This window comes from Cokeromyces recurvatus, assembly GCF_025118155.1.
Source record: "Cokeromyces recurvatus strain NRRL 2243 chromosome Unknown BX663scaffold_49, whole genome shotgun sequence".
Classification (NCBI taxonomy): Eukaryota; Fungi; Mucoromycota; class Mucoromycetes; order Mucorales; family Mucoraceae; genus Cokeromyces; species Cokeromyces recurvatus.
The window spans coordinates 129,791-148,333 of record NW_026251435.1 but is presented as its reverse complement, the minus strand read 5'-3'; the positions used below and the strand labels follow the sequence as shown (position 1 = coordinate 148,333).

The 18,543-nt window shown below is 29.8% G+C and overlaps 3 protein-coding genes and 1 non-coding gene across 4 annotated transcripts; 2 read left to right on the top strand and 2 right to left on the bottom strand.

Annotated features, from left to right (window-relative positions):
* Window positions 1–132: 132 nt before the first annotated feature.
* BX663DRAFT_481188 (membrane dipeptidase-domain-containing protein) lies at window positions 133–4,504 on the top strand. The gene is made up of 10 exons (XM_051524357.1): window positions 133–431; window positions 543–730; window positions 795–820; window positions 896–1,002; window positions 1,067–1,700; window positions 1,766–1,970; window positions 2,089–2,681; window positions 3,054–3,180; window positions 3,273–3,652; window positions 3,698–4,504. The coding sequence occupies exons 1-10, from the start codon at window positions 207–209 to the stop codon at window positions 4,282–4,284; spliced, it is 3,072 nt and encodes a 1,023-aa protein (XP_051377839.1). The 5' UTR covers window positions 133–206; the 3' UTR covers window positions 4,285–4,504.
* A 4,073-nt stretch (window positions 4,505–8,577) lies between these two features.
* BX663DRAFT_556402 (uncharacterized protein) lies at window positions 8,578–8,940 on the bottom strand (the record flags this gene model as incomplete). Its single annotated transcript, XM_051531716.1, has 2 exons — window positions 8,578–8,741; window positions 8,811–8,940. The coding sequence occupies 2 exons, from the start codon at window positions 8,938–8,940 to the stop codon at window positions 8,578–8,580; spliced, it is 294 nt and encodes a 97-aa protein (XP_051377838.1).
* Window positions 8,941–11,167: 2,227 nt separating this feature from the next.
* Window positions 11,168–11,240, top strand: BX663DRAFT_t142. Its single transcript has one exon. It is a non-coding gene; the product is annotated as a tRNA-Thr (tRNA).
* A 152-nt stretch (window positions 11,241–11,392) lies between these two features.
* BX663DRAFT_279461 (uncharacterized protein) lies at window positions 11,393–13,382 on the bottom strand. The gene is made up of 3 exons (XM_051521979.1): window positions 12,578–13,382; window positions 12,116–12,496; window positions 11,393–12,019 (listed from the first exon to the last, which is right to left on the bottom strand). Exons 1-3 carry the CDS (start codon window positions 13,309–13,311, stop codon window positions 11,572–11,574), a joined length of 1,563 nt encoding a protein of 520 aa, XP_051377837.1. The 5' UTR covers window positions 13,312–13,382; the 3' UTR covers window positions 11,393–11,571.
* Between the last annotated feature and the right edge of the window lie 5,161 nt (window positions 13,383–18,543).

Genomic DNA, 18,543 nt, shown 5'->3' with positions numbered 1-18,543 from the left:
CGAAACACCAATGATAATCTAAAACAAAAAAAAAATACGCCGTTTGAACAAATGAAGCCTAAGAAAAGACACATATAAAATCATTCATGACATAATTTTTTGTATTGTTTTGTTTTTTGTTTTTTTTTATTAGTTTTTAGTTTTTTAGTTTTCTTTACTACTACTACTACTACTACTGGTCTTTTTTTTTTTTTACAATAAAGAAGATGGAATATATTACAAACCTTTTCCTTCAAGATATTTCTAATCCAACAATAGAATATGATGGTCAAAATCATATTTTTCGTCATCGTCAAGCAGAACATGGATTTATTGATACGCCCCTTTTCCCAAAGTTAAGAAAGGAGGAGTGTACGATTGATCAACTTTGGGGACAAACTGTAAATGCTAATATGCATAAACCTGTCTTTGGTTATCGTCCACTTAAAAATGTAAAGTAAGCTATATAAGAAAAAAGGAAAAAAGAAGGGGGTTCCTTTTTTTTTTTTACTAAATAAATAATATATGTGTATACACACACACACTCTCTCTCTCTTATATAGATTTACTACAAGGAATCTAAATCTTCTCCTAATGAAGGTAAACCTAAAAAATGGTCTTATTTTGAACTTGGTGATTATGAATGGATGAGTTATCGTGAAGCAAATGAAAAAATTCAAAAAATTGCTTCCATTCTTCAACGTCATGGTCTTCAACATGGTGATATTGTCATCTTATTCTCTAAGACAAGGTAGAAAATAGATATATGAGAGTAATCCATATAAGAATGCTAATTTTATATTTCTTTGATATAGAGCTGAATGGATGATGACTGCTTTAGGTAAAACATAAAATAATATCGAGTGAGGGAAAATGTTGGAAACTAACAGGAATATATTTATACATTTATATATAGCTTGTTTGACCCTTGGATTAGTGATTACTACAGCCTATGATTCAATGCCCGCTGATTCAATCAATCATATCATTAAAGAAACTGAAGCAAAGGCCATTTTTACTGAGGTAATATAAGAAAAAAAAAGAAAAAAGAGAGAGAGAGTACTGAAGAAAGCAACAACAACAATAGACTTCTTTATTTAAAACTTTAAATAAAGCCTATGAAAAACTTGAAAAGAAGGATCAACCAAAATTTGTCTTTTATGCTGGTCATGAATTTGAAGCACCAGAGGAAGTTCAAAAATTCAAAAATGGGAAAGCAGATGAAGTGAATATGGTTCATATTGATACTATCATCACAGATAAGAATCAAGAACAAGTTCAAGTTCAAGTTGATGAGAAGCCTCAACCTAATGATCTTGCCTTAATTATGTATACATCTGGTTCTACAGGTGCTCCTAAGGGTGTTGAATTAACACATGCTAATATTATTGCAGCCATTGGTTCAGCAGAATATTTGGTCATTGATTTTTTGAAATTTGGAAATCATTCTTATATTGGCTTTTTACCTCTTGCTCATGTATTGGAATTCTTGGTTGAATTGATCATGATTTCATTTACTATCCCTATTGGCTATGGTAGTATACGTACCTTGATGAATGACTTTGTCTGTGGTCCTGATGGTAAAGGTAAAGGAGAAGGTGATCTTAAGGCATTAAAGCCTACCATTATGGCAGGTGTTCCTGCTGTTTGGGAAAAGATCAAAAAGGGGATTGATGCTCAATTAAATAAACAGCATTGGGCAGTTAAAAAAGTATTTGAAGGTAATATACATACACATAAATGTACATATTTATATACATATACATAACTTGTTACATGATATTAGCTGCTATCGAAATGAAATGGAAAATGTTAAACTTCTTTGGTAAACCAAATTCTATCACTAATTTATACGATTCTATTATCTTTGGTGCTATTCGTGATGTCACGGGTGGACGTTTACAATATGGTCTCTCGGGTGGTGCTCCTGTATCATTTGAAACACAAAAATTTATTACATCCACTTTATGCTACATGCTTCAAGGTTATGGGTAATTAGAATAGAAAATATAACAAAGATATATACATATATATACACATATAGGATAAGATCATCTAACTGTTGTCTTCCCTCCTCCTCCTCCTTTTATATATATATATATATAATAGCTTAACTGAATGCTGTGGTTTGGGTGCTGTTACACTTCCAAGTTTAGGTATAACTACAGGTGTCATCGGTCCTCCTTCTCCTTCTATTGAATTTCGCTTCGTTGATGTTCCTGATACAGATTATAAAGCTGAAAATAATGTGGGTGAACTCTGGCTTCGAGGCCCCTCACTTCTCAGGGGCTACTATAAGAGACCTGATCTTACAAACGAAGCCATCACGCCAGATGGTTGGTTCAAGACAGGTGATATTGCAATTTTAAAACCTGATGGCACCTTTGCAATTACAGACAGAGCCAAAAATTTAGTCAAACTAGCTCATGGTGAATATGTTGCTCTTGAAAACTTGGAATCGAAATATCGTAATTGCAGTAGCATTAAAAATATTTGTCTGATCGCCGACAGTAATAAATCCTATATTGTGGGTGTCGTTGAACCTGTAGACAATAATGCTGACAAGGAGACGATCCTTAAAGACCTTCAACAATCAGCTACCTCAAGTGGTTGCAGTCGAGTCGAGATTGTTAAAGATATTGTCGTTACTCGTAATAAGGATTGGTTAAAGGAATACATGACCACCACTGGAAAAGTTAAGCGTAGAGATATTCTTAAAGGAAACAAAGAAGAAATTGATAAAATTTACAAATAATCACATTGTTTTTTTTTTTTGGAATCATAATATAACTAACTAACTAATAAAATTATTATTGTCTGTCTGTATGTAAACATTTATGTGTAACGCTCTAAGACAACCTACTAAAAAAGAAAGAAAATGCCTTAAAAAAAAAAAAAAAAAAAAAAAAAAAAAAAAAAAAAAAAACATGTGTATAAACATATTTAAGCCTCAGAAATAATAAAATGATTCTTTTATTGAAAAGTATATAAAAAAAAAGAAAAGAAAAATTTAAGCATGGTTCATTGGTCTGTAGTTACCATTGCTGCTGCTTTGGGTTTACCTTTAATACAAGCTTTTGATGGTTTAGCTGAACAAGCTCCTTTTAGTACACGATTTTACAAGAAACAAGATGCAATTGACCATGCTCATAAATTACTTGGTCATAACCCAGTGATTGATACACATAATGATCTGCCATTGTATGTATTTCATTTTCTTTTTTTCTTTTCTTTTTTTTTTTTCCTTTTCCTTAATATATAGATATATCACGTTAATTTTTACATGCATATAGACATTTAGCTTTTGTTTATAATGGTAAAATCAATCACTTGAATTTTACACATTTTGATTGGGGACATACAGATATTGAACGTCTTCGTCGAGGACAAGTTGGAGGCGAATTTTGGAGTATTTATTATGAATGCGAAGATAGCAAGGCAAATCAAGTGTTAAAAGCGATGGAGAATATCGATGTGATTAAGCGCATGATTAATTTGTATCCCGACACTTTCCATCTAGCAGTTCATCCAAAGGAGTTCCAACGTGCTATGCGACGTGGAAAGATTGCGTCAGCTATGGGTATTGAGGGTGGTCAGATGATTGCCAACTCGATGGTAGCACTTCGACAGTTGTATGAAGCCGGTGCACGATACATGACCTTGACACATAATTGTCATACATCCTGGGCTGAATCCTGTTGTGACAGTCAGGCTCCAGCCTTTGAAAAGGGATTAGGTTTAACAGAGTTTGGTAAGGAGATTGTACGTGAGATGAACAGGCTTGGGATGATGGTCGATATCTCACATGTGGCTCATTCTACGATGCATGCCGTTCTGAACGTAACTCGTGCGCCCGTCTTATTTTCTCATTCATCTAGCCATGCGCTTTGTCCTATCGAACGCAACGTGCCCGATGCAGTTCTAAAACGTTTACATGAAACAGATGGCGTTGTGATGGTCAATTTTTACAATGCCTTCGTTCAATGTACTGATCCAACCAGGAAAGCTACATTAAGTGATGTTGCGGATCATATTGAGCATATTGCGGCTGTTGCAGGTCATGATCGTGTCGGTTTAGGTGCTGATTACAATGGTATCGAAGAAACTCCAGTTGGCCTCGAAGATGTGTCGAAATATCCTGATCTCTTTGCAGAGCTGATCCGTCGAGGTTGGTCTGATGATGATTTGATCGGTTTGGCGGGCAAAAATTTTCTACGTGTATGGAAGAAAGTAGAATTAGTCAAAAGAAAATTAGCTAAACTTGGAGAATTGCCTTCAGAAAGTAGAATTGAAGATTATAATTAAGCAAGGAAAAAAAATATATATATGTATATATATATATGTATATATGTATATAGGAAAATTATACATTATCCTTGACTTTCCTTCATTCCTTCCTCCCTCTCTCCTTTTTTTTTTTCCTTTTGGTTATTATTATCATTCATGTTTAAAATGTAGTAATTATTATTTTTTACACTAGTTAGTGGTAGTGGGATATATTTAAAGTAAAGAATTTAAAAAAACAGCTTGATGAGATTTTTCTTATATGATAACTAATCTGGTAAACATACTAAAAGACTTTGTCATAACATCATTTTCTTCTTTTCTCTACCAACAATAACTTTGCTCTACTCAGTTTTTTTTAATAATAGTTATTGAGCATAAAGTAATAAGAATTCAGTAAGTTGTTGAATGTTCTAATCAACTACACAATTATTTATAGACATACATATTATGTATACATTAACATAATGATGGCTATTATTACGTAATCGTATATCATATAGAATGATAATAATAGTAGTATATTATTATGTAACAACTGATATTGTTGGCTATAGTTGGAACATTCATTATGAATTCATATTGACACGTTACGTTTTACTCTAGAAATAATAATTTATTATATTTTTAGTAATCGCCACAATTGTTCTTTGGAAAGAATAAATTTCATGTTATATAAATAACAATTTTTTTATTAAATGCTATTCTTCTTTTGCTGCTTACCAAGATCACATTTATATTAATAATACCTCTTGTTTCGTGATAAAAAATAATAATAATAATAATATAAAATAGATGTCAACCTTGTCATAATATAACAATTTTCTTGATTAAACAAGAAGATTTTATTTCTTCTGAAGAAGCTATCATTATTTATTTCTTTAGAAAAAAAATAATAATAATAAGACATGCAGTAGCTAACAGCTCATATCATCCATAATATTATATGCCATTCAGTCATAACTAATAACTTTTTTTTTTTTTTTGTGATGCAGAATACCTTATCTCGGACATCTTTTTAACTATTTTTATCAATTTAAATTCATAAATAAAAAAAAAATCCCTCATTCGACCTGCCAAGAACATCAACTACTATTATTCGATCTCGTTGATGGCTTTGTTTATCTTTTATAATAATTATATATTTATCTTTTTAGAAATATCACAAATAGAAGAAAAGGCATTTATCTAGCTTTGTATAATATTAGTGAAATATACGTGATTATAATAATATTAAATATTTTTTCTGATTGATACGACTTTCAAAATTAAGTTTATATTTTTTAAAATAGTTTTTTTTATTATTATTATTTTCGAGTTCAGAAAATTGTTGTAGCTAAAAGAAGGTGTAAAGCTTCTCTACAGCCTAGAAGACGGATACTACACTGAAACAAACGATAGATCCAATAAGTCCTAGAGGGTGATTTCAGAGGAGTTCATCCTGCTATGATTATTATTGATGAATATCTCAATCGTCTTCTAGAAGGTGTCAGAATTGCGAATCAGTAGACCGTCAAAAGAATATACAAACATGTATATATATATCTTCATTGTTAATGAAAGTAATTGTCAATTTTCAGTTTTAAATTATTAATTATTGCCAAGTGAATCTAAGTCCAAGACAACACAACTATGATACGTTTGGGGTGCTGTTGCGAGAAATGATAAAATAAAAAGTAAAAGCAATAAAGAAATAAAATTAAATATAAAACTATTCAACTACAAAAAATCAAACAATAACTTCTTAATTTGGGCTTCTTCAAACGACACTAAAAATGTTATGATTGTAGTCGCCTTTATAACTAAGTTAGTAGGAATAAAAAAAGTTATTCGAATGAAATTAGTATATCGTACTTTGCAGGCAGTATAGTATTTATGCTACATCTAGTTTTTAATTACAGTCATTGTTAGAGTATTCGAGCATTAAAAATAATCATATACATTGTATTACGTAATAATATAAATTTAATAGGATTATGGCTGTGATGGTATGTAAAATACAATAAAGAAAAAGAGAAAGGGAAAGAAAACAAAAGGAAGTATAGTTTGAGACTGTGTTTATTCAATGTAAAAAAAAAATGATATAAAGATTATTTTGTGCCTACACAATTGCTTGTATTTATACTAACGAATCCTGAATCAAAGAAATAAAAATAGCTGTCAAAGAACATGAGTCATGAAGCAGTGTTAGTATTCAAATATGCATCTTGTTGATTCAAGCTACTGATTTATAAGGATTATCTATTGCGTGTTATAATGATCTGATTAAGTTTTAAATAAAAAAAAAAACTTATTTTTTGATCTGAGTATATGTTCCTGATATCTTTTATATTTTCATTTTATTGGATCAAAGAAGACCTGAATCCTTTGTCAGGGCTATAAAAATAAATATTTGGAAATGATACGATTGTTTTGATAAGCAAAAAGTTAAAGAAAGAGGAAAAGACAAAAGACAAGTCTGTGAAAACTTCGTATAGTTTTTATTTAAAAGAATAATACAAAAATTGTACAAGGAAAAATTATATGAAAATGTGAAGGGTTATTTATATGTTTTTTACAAGGTAAGTGATATTAATAGAACTATGATTTGGATAAGCAAATATGGCTATAATAAAGCATTAGTCATAAATACTTTCTCTGAATAATTCTGCCTACAATAAGATCTATTTTAATTCTTTTCTGCCTGAGCTGTCGCTGTTACTAAAAATATTAAATTATTATTTCTGGGGTAAGCGACGCGTCAATATTAATTCACAATGAATATGTAGCTATAACAATACCAATTGTTTATATGCTACTATTATTATTATCCTACAAGATATTATTACATAACAATATTCATCTTTATAGCTATCTATATATAATATGTATGACTTATAAATAATTATGTAATTGAATATAACATCATAATCTTGTTTGAATTATGTATATAATTATTATGATTGCTCGAACATTCTAACAATGACTATTATTAAAACTGAGTGTAGAGTGAATATTAGGCTGTGAAGTACAATACACTAGTTTTATTCGAATAAACTCTTTATTATTTAAATAAATGATAGTTTATTTCTATTAACTTAGTTGTAAAAACGATTACAATCATAACACTATAAATGACAGAAAAAAAAACACAGAGCTCATTGTTAATAGTTTTGAAATTGTACCATCTTTGGCTTACTCTTTTCGCCGCAAATCTGCCGCCTTCATATAAATAAAGCTTTTGTTCCTTAATAAAGATAATCAAGCTTGTCTTAGTTTTTTTAAAAAAAAAAATTAGGTTTTATTTTATTTAACAGTATGTAAAAGCGTTTATATTTTAAAATACTTCATAAATTATATATAAAGTCTCGTTTGGTTTCAAAGCAATAAGCTTTTACTCACAGGAATAACCACGAGAAGGTAGAGACAGTCTATTCCCATCCCCAGACCCCAAAATGATGCTAATCCTTTTCACTATCATATTTCTAATCCGAGAAACCCAGTAGAGGCAACTTCTGCAACTAGCCGTATGATAGCTTTACACTAGAGAAGTCAGCATCAGATACTTTTCCTAATGTCTTTCTAATCCGAGAAGCCCTTTACGGGCAGCGTCTGCAACTAGCCGGCCAGTAAGAAAAGTCCCCCAGACCCCCAGATGCTAACAATCCCATCATTATATTTCTAATCCGAGAAACCTAGTAGGCACGTCTGCAATTAGCCGTATGATAGAGAAGTCCCTCAGATCCTAAATGCTAACAATCCCATAATCATATTTCTAATCCGAGAAACCTAGTAGGCACGTCTGCAACTAGCCGTATAACGACACAAGTATTAAAGGTGCATCATTTAAAGAAAAAAGACAAAATTTTGTTTTTTTTTTTCTTTTTTTTTAAGGAGTCTTGATTCTAAACGATATGACGTAACCCAAGGAGAAAAAAAATAGTCACTACAGAATATTGCAGCATGTAAACGTTTAAGTTTGCCATAATTGGTCAATATACAAAAATGGAATATCTCACTTTTATTGATCCTCTAGTCTACTATTAGCCCTCCACTTTATTAATGGTAATTAACAAGCTGAGCTCTCTTTCACAACAACCAGTTAAACATAAATATTATTTCCATATATATTACCAACCGCAAATGCGAATTAGTATAAATACCTGATAACTTTTATATCAATAAAGATTATTCTATTCTTAACAAAATACCTTTATAAGTATTATTTATTTCTTATCCAATAAGAAAACTCTCTCTTCAAACTCAACTCTAAGGATATTACATAGCAGCAATTGTGAGATCTTACTAGTTATTAAAAGCTTTACATGTCTTTTTTTAAAAACAGTTACCTGAATCACCAACACGTAAATAAGTAAACCTACAGCTTGCTTCGCATACTGCAGTTAACTTAACGGAATAAGCATTTTTACAATTGCGAAACATCGAACCATAAGCAGCTGGCAATGGCTTGTGAATCACTATGTTTTTACCATCAAGAGCTCCAATCACATTAGGCAAACGCTAATCCTTGTTATCATTGTCATGCCTTGTTTGTGGAAATTCAAAACCAAGAGCGATATTGGTTGCTCTTTCTGGATCTGTTAGCTTTGATTTATGATGCCTAAGTACATCTCTAATGGTTTGACATGTCCTTGTTGTAAAATTACGATAGCTACCATAAGATACTCCAAGATGCATGTATATATGTCTATATCTATGATAAACATTTGAAATTATTAATAGTGTTATGGCAATCTGTTGGTATACTCGCCGTGCGTTTGGAACATCTAATGTAAGCATTGGATGTACCATCAGCCTGTTAAATAGCTAATCAAACGTAGTTCGTGACATACGTAAGTAGCACGATAACTAAATACTCTACTGTTTACATCAAGAAACTTATCTAGAGTAAAGTTGTTGGTTAGGGTTATCCAGATCAGTGAGTCTTGGGTGTTAGCATTCAAACCAAGAATATGGAGCAATGACACGGCTATTAACTCTACGTGTCCTAGTGGCCATGAATACAGGTAGGACCCGAATGGAAACTCCTTACTGACGACAGAATTCCATTGCCATAAAGTCGTACTGCAGTTACTGTTGTATCAAATAATGGCTATAGTTTTGATATTCTTTTTCCATTTCTTCCTCTATTAGTTCAATTTGTTGCTGATAAACCATTATTTGTTCTAAAAGATCAATTTCTGAATTATCAAATTTGGGGCAAAACATAATAGTATATTCTAGTGTTTAGAAAAATCAGGACGGCCACAAAAAAAAAAAAAAAAAAAAAAAAAAAAATGGACTTGTAATGTAATTGGAGAGATAAATTGGAATTGCTTGTGAAGGGCCTTATATACATACCATTGGCATTATGTGTAGTAGAGAGGAGTGTATTTTTGTGATTTTATTTCTGTGGCTTTACCAGAGAAATGCAGAAGAAAACAATAAAATTTTTAGGCACACTATTTTCGTATAAGAAAAATGACCAGGTTGTTAATTCCCTTTATTCAATAAAGAAGGTTATACATAATTTGATATAGCAGATTTGAACCCATATAAATTCATTATAATTGTCCAAGTTTAACTTGTAATCATAATTACAAGGATAAGTCATATATGTTGTGATGGAATGTTATATAATAAAGGAAAATAAAAAGAGAAAGAGAAAAGAAAAGAGAAAAGGAACAAAAGGAAGTATAGTTAGTATGAGACTATTTTTTATTCAATAAAAGAAAAATAAAATAAAAAAATAAGGATTAAAGGTTCTTCGATTATTTTGTGTCTAAACAACTGCTTATATTTATACTAATGAATCCTGAATCAAAGAAACAAAAGAGATAAGTCATGAAACAGTGTTAGTATTCAGATATATACGTCTTGTTGCTTCAAGAATCTGATATCTATAGATTATCTATTGGGTGTTATAATGATCTGATTAAGTTTTAAATTGTCTAATTTGAGTATATGTTCCTCATATTTTTTATAGCTTTATTTTATTGGATCAAAGACGACCTGAATCCTTTGTCAAGGTTATAAAAATAAATATTTCAGAAATAATACGATGTTTTATAGTTGATACATCTAGACGATTGAATGTCAATAAGAAGCTTTATATTATTTACAAGATGTTATATACAGAGTTTTATTTCATATTCAGGCTTATAGTTTATCTTTTATTATGTAATTCATCTACTATAATATTACTTATGCTTATATCCAGAGCTTGTTCTATAACAATAGCTATTATATGCAAGTACATAATTATTTATAAGCTATACATATTATATATGCATCTATAATCTTAAATAGTGTTATGTAATAATATTTCAGAGGATGATAATAATAGTAACGCATAAATAATTGGTATTGTTGTAGCTGGAAAATTTACTGTGAATTGATATTAACGCGTTGCTTATCCGGAAAATAATAATTTGTTATATTCTAGTAACAGTGACAGCTCAGAGAAGAAAAAGAGAAAAAAAATGTATACATATTTATATAACTTATTGCATGCAGAATTGTTTGGAGACAATATTTATGCATAATGTTTTATTGTTCAAGTCATGTATATCGCTAATCTTGTAAAAATATACAGATAGCCCCTGACATTTTTTTTTCTTTGTATTAGTTTCTTCCAATAAAAAGTATACAGGGTTTTCACTGACTTGTCCTTTTTTTTTTTTCTTTGCACTTAAGACAAAAAATAATTTCACTTCCTAAACGACCACAATAACAATATTAATTACTCAATTTACTCTATAAATTTATTATCAAAAGAAAAGCTCCTCCATTTATATTATAAAATCAAAAAAATCTATTATGATTAAATTTGAAAGCATTAAAGATGATGTCATCGATACTGTGACTGCTAAAATTTTGGATTATATAGTTATAGCTAATATACCTTATCCCAAAACCAACAAAAGCCTTCTTGGCTCAGTTGGCAGAGCGTCTGCCTAGTAAGCAGAAGGTCGCCAGTTCGATTCTGGCAGAAGGCAATTTTTTTGCTTCTTAAAATTGTAGCTGCTATACTGGTTTCATCTTCATTTAGGAGACTAGGAAGGAATGGATGAAGAGAAGTTTTTTTTTTTTTTTTTTTACAACAAAATTCAACAATTATATAGTGAATTAGGAATAATTTATTACTGTTATTAATACAAGGATGATGATATATTCTACATAAAAGAAGAAGAAAAAAAGAAATATATAAATAAATATAAATGATATAAAGTAATTGTAGCATAGAAAAAAAATTTTTTTTTAAAAAAAAAAGGGGAAAAAATATATGAATATATACATGTATAAATTAAGAATATAATAATAGGTATTTTATCTTGTAAACATAGGGGAAGATTCGCCACTATAAAACTTTGTTGTTATTGCTCGAGAGGTATCAGAAGAAACAGAGTTTATAGATAAGATATTTTTAGGAGAACGCATTAATGGAAGACGTTTACGAGGTAATTCAACAATGATTCGCTTGCGTTGGGCATTCTCAGCACATGTTGCATCACAAAACCATATTTCATTTGATGCGACAAAACTGTCATTAAGTTTATTATGATGGTGATGACATTTTTGATGATAAGCCTTAGGACATCCCTCACAACGAACCAGAACATTGCCCTCCCATGATTCCTTACGTTGACAGATTGAGCAATAAAGTTGTAAAACAGGTCGTTTTCGGTCATGAATAGATTCATTTATAAATTCTGTAAGATCAAGTCGAGGTAATTTACATGCAAATCCATATCCTTTATAATCACATCCATGTTTACTTTTTTTTTTTAATATATATTAGCTGTGTTATATCATTTGAAGCCCTTTTTTTTTTTCTCCTCCCTCCCCCTCTACATTTATCTAATATACTTACTTGCATAGTGTTCGTTTTCCCCATGGTCCTGGACGCCAATTAACGCCCTCAGTTGTACCACAGTATCGACACCAATCGATATTAGCTTTTGTTAATTTTTGATAAATAGTAGGATAAGCAGTTGGACGAGGAGAGGTCTTTGGTAATTGTATTTGCTCCGTTTGGTACATCTCTTTCATTTCATTAAATGAAAAAGATTTTAAAGTATGACTCATCTTGGATGGTATTACAAAAGCTTCATCTTCACTACCGCACGAATCTGATAATCCCTCTTCTTCCCATGAAGTCGTTGAAAATGTATCTTCATCTTTGAAAGTATCCTGTCGGAATTCTGATGCGGGAGTTAAACTAGAATCAAATCGGTTATCTTCCAGGGATGATCTATAAAAAATCAAGATCAATATAAATATTTAATAAAGATAATAACAAAAAAAGAGGTTGTATATATGTGAGTATTTTTACCTATTTTGAACTTGTTCAAAGTTTCCTTCATCAAAACAATTATAATTGTTAATAAGAAAATTATCTTCTTGTTTTAAAGTTGATAATATATAAGGAGAATCGATAGGAAGAGTAGTAGTAGTAGTAGTAGTAGCAATAGCAGTCGTAGGTAGACAGTGATAAGAAGTTCTTAAATGAGCAGTAGAACGCTTCTTCTTTTTCAAACGATCTTGAAGAACAGAATCAGAGCAACGACGTTTAGTTTGTATACCTGTATAACCATGGTCCGAGTCACTTGAAGAAGCAGGAGGGGTAGGTAGATCAGACAATGTGCTCAACGTATCATAAGATTTTAAATTTGAAAGAGTAAACGTGGGTTTATTTTTGTTAACAGCAGATAACATAACTTCTTCATAAGAACTTGTTGTGGACTGATATGTATCAGTGGTACTAATAGTAGCTAAATCAAGACCAAAGTCAAAAAGAGTTTCATTACTATTATCTAGTAACAATTCACTAGGAGATTTTTGTGAAGAAAAATAAGAAGAAGAAGAAGATGATGATGATGATGAAGAAGTAGTAGAGATTATATCAGATTCGTTGTCGCTTTGTTGAGGAGACATTTCTCGGCAAGTATCTATAGCTGGAGAAAAGAAAACATCCTTTACTAAATCTTTTTGAAAGTTTTGCTGTTCAATAATATCATAAGTGATGATGGCGTTCTCTAAAGTATGGTGAATAGGAGCGTAATTCATATCTACTAATGTATGATGAACTGATGTGGGGTGATACTAAAGCGGGAAATAAATTATAAGCTTTCATTTTATATATAAGAGTTGAATTGCATAGTACTTACATTAGTTAGAGGCTTATTTGAAGGATAATAGGCTCTAATATTATTAGGTTGATAAAAATAGTGTGATTGTATTGACATGGAAGGGACAACGATTGGAGAGGTTTCAGGAGAAAGAGAAGTCCAGGCATCTTTCACTTGACGGGAAGATGGTGTTGATGGGATCCTATGGTATGCAGGACGATAAATTGAATGATTATTTTGCTGATATTGCTGATTTTTAAAATAATTCATTTCAGTATAAGTATCTAATTGTTGAGGAAGGGGCTTGATATTTGGCATAACTCGAGTATAGCTCATTTTTTTTAAAAAAAAAAGTTGTATAATATTAAAGAGGCTTATTATTTGTTTAAAAAAGAAGAAATAGATATTAAAAATACATAAAATATATATATATTTATATATATATGTAATAAATGTGAATATAAAGGAAAAGAAAGTATAAAGTCAATAGAAAAGGAAAAGAAAAAAAAAAAAAGTTAAAATTTAGTTTATAAACTAGAAAAGAAAAAAAAAAAAACTTAATATATGCTAATAAAATAAAATAAAGTTGGGAGAGGGGGAGGGAGAGAAATACAATGTACTACGTCAAGAAAGGGGAGAGGGGATAGACAGGATTCCTGTATTTAAAGAAGGTGAAGATCCTTAATTGGGTGGACAAACAAAAAAAAAGTTTAAATATTAAGGCAACATTGTGTGCTAACAAGATTTAGTTGCATGAGCTTAAAAACCAAAAAATATAGTTAATTATTTTTAAAATAGATCAAAGATAATTCTTTTGAAAATAATAAATAACGTGCCACTTTAACCCTTCTTTATCTGTAATCACTTTGTCTTACTTTCTTTAATTTATCAGTGCACTTTCTCCGATTAAAGTAGCCGCCACTCTTTCAAGGAATGAACAGACCAGCATGATATAATCATCAAAAGTAGATGAGGCATAAAATACTTGAATAAAATTGCTCTTCTTCTTTATATCCGTTGTTTAATAAATAATGTCATATTCTATATTATCCACAGACCTTGCTTTATGTTTTATTCTATTATCCCTGCTTGCCAAATATATAAACCTTTTTTTTTTTTTTTTTTTTTTTTTTTTTTTTTTTTGTAACAAATAACCTTATTTCAGTGAAGCACTAAAATTGTGCACCTCGTGTTTAACCATTTTAGTTATTCTTTTTTTTTTTCACATCAGGCTATATATAATAATTCATATAAAGCAGCAACACATTATATGCTTGTATTAGTAAGTGTAATAAAATATTATTATTCCCAAAAAGTTATATAATTACAACTTAATTTATGTTTTATACTAATAAAAACAACTTGGGATAAATGGTTTAAAATAAGAATAGTTGTATTTGTATTCAATAGTACTCATCATGCTGCTTTAATAATTGACATTTACTCATGCATTCCTATATGATATAATTTATCCTTTATATTATTATTACAAGATATGTCAGAATGGAAAGTAAATGTAATATATTGCATACAATTCTTCTTTATTTTACATAATTACAGTAAGTTTATATATGAATGTGATTACTAAATACAATAATTTCCTTTTGCGTACAAATGTTACATAAATCAAGCTTCTATCAAAAGAAAAAAGAAGCTGAGAAGAAAAGGGCAGACAGACAGAGGAAGTTAATTGCATTATAGACGTACTGAAATATAATGTATAGCCTGTATATTCCTCAAATTTTATTTTAATATTAAAGACTTGTATTTTTTTTTTTTTTTTTTTTTTGGTTTTACTTTCTATACAAGATATCCTACACAATGTAAGGTTAAGAAAACCAGACAAATAATTAGAAATAGAATTATCTTCTATACAAAATGTTTAACGTACAATTTCACAACAGGGCTAAAGTAGTACAACAGAATTAGATTTGGAAATCAGATTAATTTTCTTAAAGCATTTCAAGTAAATTAGTTTTTTTATTCAATATTGGTAGACTTGATGCATGCAAAAAAAAAAAAAAAGGTATATATTCTGCAATATATTGACACTAATAGCTTATATCTATAATCAAGTTAATTAAGCTGTTTATTCATAACATCTTTAAAATAGTAGAATACCCACACCCTACCTGATTTTGTTTCCTTTTTATATACTTATATATATTTGGTTGCTTGTCAAACTAAAAGTTCACCAACCAGCTTAATTATAGAAAATAAAATAAAATAAAGTCAATTTATAGTATCGTAAACAAAATATACCTCTTTATTATTAAAGGGTATTTCAGACTTTAAATCAAAATCCCCCACATATTTAAAATTATAATATTCAAATTCATCATGTGCAATAGATTATTAATCAAAATGCACCTCTTCTAATTATAAATAGCTAGTAGCCACAATAACCTAGAATTAATGGAGACTATTTAGTTTGAATAATTTATGCACAAATACGTGTTCTAATGTACACTAAAAGATATATCTTTCTGTTCGCACTTGATTTACTTGTAGTAAAAGAATGTAGCCAACTAAAATATATATACAGTGCCCACGGCACCAATTCCCGTTGATCCAATAAGTCCATTCAGGTCAAAAAAAAAAAAAAAAAAAAAAAAAAGGGAGGGAAGGTAAACATATCCATACTTTTTACTTTCAATCAACCAAGTGAGCTCACCATCCTTACCGTGGAGAGATGAGTTATCTATAATCTTATAAAAACCCTTAAACTGAGAACATTAATCCGTTTCATCCATGGTTTTTTTTTATACTGAAGCTGGTATAATGACTATTGTTGGTTTCACCCGGTGGTTTCGCTTTCACTGCTATTTGATATATATATACAAGCTATATAGCTTATTCTCTGTTTGTTACTTCACTACTTGCTTTGGGCATCTTTTATTTGATAGTGATAATTATTATTCTACAAAACAATTAGTAGCCCAGTATATCAACTACATAAAGATTAACCTTAATGTTTTCACAAGTGTTGTATTCGCACACATTACAATGCTATAAATGATATACGCGTCTTACAATAAAGTATTAAATCCACGATTCAAGGTTTAGTAATCTCAGAAGCACAATATAGAGGGGTCTTTAGATTCGTGTTGTTTACAATTACTAAATCTACCAGCCATCAGTGGCTTAAATAGAAACGTATTGTACAGAAATTAATATGAACCTGTCAATGATATATATTCTGAGGTCAAATGTTGAGTTCGTTAAAAGTTTTAAAGTTAAGAGTGATGTTTTATTGTAGCTTGAAAAATGGTTAGTATTTATAACAAAAAGGAAGGTAACATGAGTATGAGCAGCGGTTACAAGTGAAGAACAAAAGAAATGGCAATTGTATTAGTGAATTGACCTATTATGGAAACGCTATGAATAGAGGCAATATAGAGAGCGTAGTAATGAAGTGCGTGTAAGTATAATAGTTAATTGTTGTTCTAATGTAATTAGATAAAGCAATGACCAGATGAGAACCCTGATATTGAATTGATAGTTAGAGGCTCATTGTAATGTTGTACACTAAAACCTTTTAAAACTAATTATGTTGGTTTACTAATTGTTTTGTAGAATAATAATTATCACTATCAAATAAAAGATGCCCAAAGCAAGTAGTGAAGTAACAAACAGAGAATAAGCTATATAGCTTGTATATATATATCAAATAGCAGTGAAAGCGAAACCACCGGGTGAAACCAACAATAGTCATTATACCAGCTTCAGTATAAAAAAAACCATGGATGAAACGGATTAATGTTCTCAGTTTAAGGGTTTTTATAAGATTATAGATAACTCATCTCTCCACGGTAAGGATGGTGAGCTCACTTGGTTGATTGAAAGTAAAAAGTATGGATATGTTTACCTTCCCTCCCTTTTTTTTTTTGAGCTGAACCCTATATAAGCAGTTCTGGACAGTTGTAAAAGGTAAAGGTGAGACGAAGTCAGTTCGGAAATACAGGGGATTTGAAAACCAGAATTGCTGAGGCATGCGATCAAGTTCCCAGAAAACATTTGTTTAATTTCTGTAAATGTACTTGAAGATTATTTAGATAAACTGCCAGTATAAATTGTCTATTTATTATAAATTTTGCAAATTGAACTATGCTTTTTTTTCCTTTCTTTTCTCTCTCTCTCTCTTTTTTTTTTTTTTTTTTTTTTTTTTTTTTTTTTTTGCGTGAATTGACTTATTGGATCAATGCGAATTAGTGCTGTGGGCACTGTATATGAATACACAGATGTATATTCGTTATCTCTCGTGATTCTTATTAGTTAATATGTTACACTAACAACTAAGTAGTTGTTATCCCTTTTTGATTGTTATTTCTTAATTCAGATAAATATAGTAAAATGGTTAATTAGCCCATTCTTCTATCTAAAGCAATAAAGCTATACCAATCAACCTCTGGAATACTGACTTAAACTTATCCTTAAATATATACAGATTTTAAAGAAAACTATTAATACTTGTTTATTTTATTTTTTTGAGTTTTTAATTGGTAATCCGAATCAGGAATAGGTTACTGATATTTGGCTCGAGGCGCTTGAATCTGGTAACATACATGTAACAGCTATAACGTATAAATATTGAAATACAGTATTAAATGAAATACTAAAAATTGAATTATGTAGAAACTAGAATACTAAAAAATAAAATAAAAAATAAAAATAACACTACATGCAAATAGTACCAAAAGATATGCATTTTTATGACCCATTAACAAAACCTAAGTTTAGTATTAACATTTATAAAATTTATAAATTCTTATCTATTTTTTTTTCCCGGAAACTATATATATCTGATTATACTTGTTACATTTATTAAAAAAAAAAAAAAAAAATTGTATCTAATAAATATTTTTATCTCATAGATGAATACAAAGTTATTCCAATATCCTAAAAAGAGTACATTATGTGATTTGACTCTTTAATTGGGTAAACTTTAAATCAATCATTCAAGTAGAAATTTATATTACTTCCATCCATGTCACAATACACAAAACATAAAGTAGGTAAATCGAATAAAGACCGAATTACCAATTAATTTTTACTTTTCAAATAGGACAGTTTTATAAACATGAATACAGTCTTAAAAACCCAGAAGAACTTTTAACTCAACTCTTTTAAGATAAAATAGAATCTGATAATAAACAAAATGTAGTTTACT

What these genes read in the sequence shown, in the direction of transcription:
- BX663DRAFT_279461 (XM_051521979.1), bottom strand. Translation starts at nt 13,311, where the DNA reads ATGAATTACGCTCCTATTCACCATACTTTAGAGAACGCCATCATCACT. An exon ending in TTTGAACAAGTTCAAAATAG is followed by an intron (nt 12,497 to 12,577) that starts GTAAAAATACTC and finishes GATTTTTTATAG; the next exon opens with ATCATCCCTGGAAGATAACC. An exon ending in GGAAAACGAACACTATGCAA is followed by an intron (nt 12,020 to 12,115) that starts GTAAGTATATTA and finishes AAAAAAAAAAAG; the next exon opens with TAAACATGGATGTGATTATA.
- BX663DRAFT_481188 (XM_051524357.1), top strand. Translation starts at nt 207, where the DNA reads ATGGAATATATTACAAACCTTTTCCTTCAAGATATTTCTAATCCAACA. An exon ending in AGTTAAAAAAGTATTTGAAG is followed by an intron (nt 1,701 to 1,765) that starts GTAATATACATA and finishes ACATGATATTAG; the next exon opens with CTGCTATCGAAATGAAATGG. An exon ending in CACCACTGGAAAAGTTAAGC is followed by an intron (nt 2,682 to 3,053) that starts GTAGAGATATTC and finishes CTTTAATACAAG; the next exon opens with CTTTTGATGGTTTAGCTGAA.